Raw genomic sequence first — 5732 nt, 5'->3', positions numbered from 1 at the left:
CCACCGACCCCTCCCACCACCTCGTACCCCACGCAATTTTTCTTCCTCGTTCTCAAGAAGTAACTCGAGAACACCCTCAGTCTCCCCTTTATCATCTCATCCCCTTTCCTTAATTTTCTTTTCACTTTGATATCTATTCACGCAACAATATTGTACCAAGAGTAATTATATAATTTGTGGAACCATCCACTTGTGCAATCCTCTCGTTGAGCCTACCGTTTAAATATGCACACATGCAATTTTCGAGGTTTATTAAGAGTAGAGTACATGAGAGAGTGGATGATGATTAGAAAAAAATTTCCCAGGGACAATGGTATATGGAGTCAACGACCGGATGCACACACTCTGGTGAAAAATATATAAATATAATAATGAGGTGGAGATTAGTATCCCATGTGTGCCCCGGTGTGGGATCGTCGCGAATTCACAAAAGCGTGATTAACAGGATGTTTATCGAACAATTACGCCTCCGTGCTAGTGCAATTAGCTAGCGCGTCGCGATCGTCATCGCGTCATGCTCCTGCGTGTTTTCCGTTTTACAATGCCGTGTGTTACATCTACACTATTCAATGTATAAAATACATGAGGGAAACGGAAGAGTATATAAAACTTTCCCTAAAATATCTTGCACCATGTACATGATCTCAAGTGGTTTTTCCATTTTACGACTGCAGTTCCACTTCCTCGTGCTTTATTGTCTCATGTTTTATTAGATTATTGTTTTATTTGAAGTGAGTGTTGATACTGGTAGTCACCGTTGCGTAAAAGACTAGAGATTTCTCACATGTGCAATCCTTCAGGATGCACCATGAAGAATTCATGGAAATTCGTATGAGCATGACCCCTCGAGTGTTATGTATATACGCATTATTCTTCATGTGGAGTCGTGACACTTTTTTCAACCCCTGGGTTGGTTATTGTCACAGCGAATTTATCCCCTCTTTGCCGAATCTGACCCTTGGGGCTATTGTACTGATTCTCGTGTACATTCCCTGATGGGGTGGGTACAGTCAAGTATGAGGACGGAATTTTATTGCTCCATTTGATAGCCATGAGCAACCAACGACTAAAAATAATAGACGATTAAAAATCATTCGAGACGATTAAAGACGGTTATCGACAAATAGATGCCGCATAAAAATAGGCACATGGATATATATATATACATATATATATAGGGGAGAGCCCGGAAAAATGGCAGAATCCCGGAAAAGCGATTTTAACTCATTAATTTTCTGATTAATTTTCATTAAAAAATTTTGGAGACTGTCTGTAACTGTCTCAGCATTTTTTGTGAGTATAAATAATAATTTTTTTGCAGGTGCTGTTGTGGGTAATCAAAGGCGATGATTAAATGAAAAATTTGAGAAAGAGAAAAAGAAGAATGGAGAGGTCAAGCCCGACAATGCCAGGGGTTAAGAGGCTTATTCGTGAATCTCGTTAGGACGCGTTAAAAAAATCTCCACGAATCCCAACGACTACCCAGTCTCCGGTACACAATGCAAAAAGTCATTCGACAGCTTTAGGATATTGTCGAGATAGTGCGCGGGCGAATTTACATGTTTTTTTATTCATTAGCATGATCCATCGCACCAACACCCCATCATTTATTCGGATGAATAAGTTTATTTATTTTTAAAAATATATATTTATAATCCCACAGGTGAAAATGATGTCAATGGGCTGAGCACACAAATGTCTGGAGCCGTTGAAGTCACGGGCTAAACGCTTGCCAATCATTTCCGGTTCTCGGATTAGTCTCCAAGCCCCCAGGTATTATATGAGAATTTGACGCGGATTCTGTGGACTCTTTACTGACAAGCCGTGAAACTGGCGTTTCGTGTATAGGTGAGACGAGAGTGACGTTTTATAACGGGCGAGGCAACACTCTAAGCGGATTAACTTGATTCGTACACGCGCGTCTTGCCCCCTGATCCTCTCCCTAGGATCCCTTCCTCATAAACACCAATGAATTTTTATTTTTTATTCATTCATTATTTTTATTACATATTTTTTTATTTTATTATTATTTTTTCCCCTCATTGCTTATCAGCAATTGTTTCAATTTTATCGGACAGTAAAAAAAATTACCAGTACTTTCAATAAAAATGACAGTCAAATTTCTCATCGGTCTAGGAAAACTTCTTTATTTACCGAGTGGAAATTTAAAGTCATTGGGTAATTTACTGCTATTTTTCTTGCAGTAATTTCTCAGTGCAAAATTCATACTTTGATAAAACTCCATTTTTTCCCATTTATCATTTTTCTTATAGCATTATTTTTCAGTTTATAAAAATGTCGAGGATTTTAACGATTACTAGTCTTACGCTACTTTTTATTAATTACATCTTATTAGTGCTTCTGTTCCAGATGAGTTGGGATTATTATGCACGGTTTAACTGTCGTTTGATAACGCGAGAAACTCGTTGAGGCGTGTTATTAGATAAAGGAAACGTAATTTTTCGTATCGTTAGAAAGATTATTGTGTGTGTGTTCCCTTGTTATTGGAGTCCGTCATTAGCCGGTGTATAATTACGACTGATATAATTTTAATCTTAGTTTCTGTCTTTGTAAAATTGTTATCGCAAAACAAATGACTTTTTTGTCATCCGTAATTTGCAGTCTCTTTGATTTTTTGTTCGTTTTCATCTTCAGCATTCAGGAAAAATATCATCAATGGTTAATAACATGTATTTAAAGTTGAATTTCTTTGATTTCCAGAAAACGAGGAAACGAGAAATTTATGGAAACGTTTTAGGCATCCCTGTCATTAACCATCAATGCCGAATGAGCTCTTTTGGATATTACGACACACGTGTGGAGAGATGGAGATGGTGGTGATCAGAGTAAGACAAACATTTGTGATATTTTCAGATGAAAGGATGAACCGACGCTCTCTTCAGGTATGAATGAAACCAGTGGAGGGTATAGGTATAATTAGAGCGTGTGGCACACCGTAAGCTCGAAAAATATTGTAGTCAGTCATTAAATGGCTCTAATGTCTACGACCTGACGTGGCCCACCTCCAGGAAGTCCGCAGGATAGTTAACCCTCTAACTATACATCAGTATACAATAAAAAAAATTTTAAAAGAGAAAAAAAAAATGACAAAAAATTGAAAAAAAGGAAAAAAAGGAAAAAAGGGAAAAAAGGGAAAAAAGGAAAGAAGGAAAAAAGGAAAAAAAGAGGAAATTAAAAAATAAATAAAAAGAAAATACCGTTGGATGAGACGGAAGCTCCGTCGTGGTGGCTAGCATCGCTATCGTCATCCCTCTGGCGCTTGTGACCCTGGTGCTTCGAGGGCTTGACACTGAGATCACGTGGAGCCGACGAAGGACTACCTGGTGGCTCTTGGCTCTGTAAACTCGATGGACTCGACGCGTCGGCAAGAATATCCGTTATCATAAATCTCGATCTGTGTGGCATTGTCGTTGATACCTCAGATCTATCAATATTTCCGTTACTATTGTTATTTGAATTTGTTAATCTATCATCAATTCTCTCGATAGACCGATGATGTGCCTCGAGGCCAGTCATACGACTTAGATTTAATCCACCGCCGGTATTACCCGCCTGCACAGCAATACCATTCAACGCGGCAACGTGGTGACTCTGATGATGGACCGTCATGGCGAGCACCGATGACAACCTGCTACTTCTATCACTTCGTGACAGAATTTTGCCGACGGTATCACTTCACACAAAAACATTCACACCAATCTCATCGATTAATCCGATTATCAGAATAAAATATATCCTTTTATATCATCAACTGTGTCGCTTCGTCCACCAATTAAGGGCTCCTTTCGAGCTCCACTCAGTTCCTCAACTTAATTACTAATTGGCCACTTAACATAATTGCCGCGCACAGAAGCGCACCCGTTGACCATTTCCGCTTTCGTTTTTTTTTTCTCCTTCCCCGTAATTCCCTCGGAATTTATATTTATATATTTACAGCCTATATATTTAATAGGGAATTATCCTTGGGCACACATGGTTCATTTTTTCATCAACTTCACAAAAACAATTGCCTCCCTCCCTCCCAGAGTCACTTAACTCAATAAATTATAACACTTGTCAAACTCAAAAGTTCACAGGTCAAATCCATCCACTAAATTAAAAAAATTTTTAATAAATAATATAATCATGTATCACAATTGGATGTTCTCCAGGTGGAAAATCAAAATGAAAATTAAGGGAGCGACGCGTGGTGCGTGCGAACGTATGCATTGAGCTAGCTCGACTGAATTCTCAATTCCCTCCAGCGAACTCAGTTGGTGCTTGTACCTCGGTGTCTACCCCTGGGCGGCCATATCCCACTCGGGTAACGCCCCACAATATCCCCCACCCATCACCACCATCAACCAATCGCATCACGCTCAGCTACTTCATCCACCAATCATAGCTACCAAAATCTTCATTCTCCGTTTGCCTCTCTCAATTCCGCGGGTACACGCCCAAGTAATTTGAAATGTGTTTCAGCAGTAATTCGATATAAAATTGTAGTTAATATCTTTCATTATGGTCGGTCGTGCCGAGGGATATGACTGCGATGGAGCGGGGAGGGGGGGTGGAGAAGGGGGAGAGGGGGGCTCTCCCTCTCCTCTTCGTGAAAAGCAGTACGAGAGGTATTAGAAGAGGAAAAAATAATAATGAAACAATAATAGGAGATGATGAAGGGGAGAGAGGTGGGAGGGGGTACTCACCCCACGATTTAATGAACCCCTCGTGCATCAGAATCTTTCGGGTTTTCTCGGCATCCCCTCCAATAGCTCTCCCTCAATGAATTTGTATTTTTGGGGAATTTCCGAGGGCCATTCGATGATTTCAATCAAAACCAAATCTCTTCATCCTGACATATGGGTAATTTTTTCTTCCATTGAGTTTTCATAAGTCATTAGTCAATGTTTAGCTATGGAAATTCGTTGAAATGGAAGTTAAATAGGTAATTCGAATGTTGAGACTTTGTCAAATATGGTGGGGACCTAGGTCACGCTATGGAAAATTTATCATTACTCGAGGGCATACTGAAATTATTTTTCACATGATTGTACATTAGGCGACACGTGTCTGGCAATTATTACATCACGTTGGGGTCACATCGATCAACTTGGCACAATAGCTACTCCATTGATCTACGATTTTACGTTTTTACATTCTTTCTGCTTTTCAATTGCTGTTGAATCTGCGAGACACACGAGTGCACTTGCGACAAAACGCTGGGGTCATGGGAGTAACAAAAAATATATATAACGGTGGTAACGCGATCATCAAGGCGTGACATTCAGAGACTCCTCCGACAAAAAAAAACTAGACGAGGTGAGTGCCCAGACAATTTGTTAATATTATCCACTCACACGTGTGAACAACCTAGCAAAAAAAAAAAAAGCAAGTATACTACACGAGATGAACACCCGTAAATGCTCCCAATAAAATAAACCTATTCCAATAAAACCGCGATATCACCAAAAAAAAAAAACAAAACCCAAGTAGCTCTAAAAAATCATTAAAAAAAAAAGCAGCAAAAGCTCGGCATTAACGAGCGTTTAAAGACTTTCTGAAAACTCATAGATAACAATCGAAACTAGGAAAAATACACAACCCCCCAGGGGGGGCGAGTAAAAAAAAAAAAACACATGCATGCATCACCACCCCCTGAACCAGCGAATAGCGTACATGTGTGAGTGGAGTATCAGCAAGTTTGACATCCGGCTGTGGCAATACTGCCCCCC

At 39.7% G+C, this 5732-nt stretch overlaps 1 protein-coding gene across 1 annotated transcript in view; it reads right to left on the bottom strand.

Annotated features, from left to right (window-relative positions):
* LOC105266148 (homeobox protein BarH2) overlaps positions 1–4256 on the bottom strand; it is an 11185-nt gene extending 6929 nt beyond the window's left edge. Inside the window, exon 1 of the mRNA XM_011304088.1 lies at positions 3219–4256. Within this exon, the coding sequence (XP_011302390.1) occupies positions 3219–3630 (412 nt within the window). The 5' untranslated portion in view covers positions 3631–4256. The remainder of the gene's footprint in view (positions 1–3218) is intronic.
* Positions 4257–5732: the final 1476 nt, after the last annotated feature.

This window comes from Fopius arisanus, unplaced genomic scaffold (genome assembly GCF_000806365.1).
Source record: "Fopius arisanus strain USDA-PBARC FA_bdor unplaced genomic scaffold, ASM80636v1 scaffold00036, whole genome shotgun sequence".
NCBI lineage: Eukaryota > Metazoa > Arthropoda > Insecta > Hymenoptera > Braconidae > Fopius > Fopius arisanus.
This window is presented reverse-complemented; position numbering and strand designations above follow the sequence as displayed.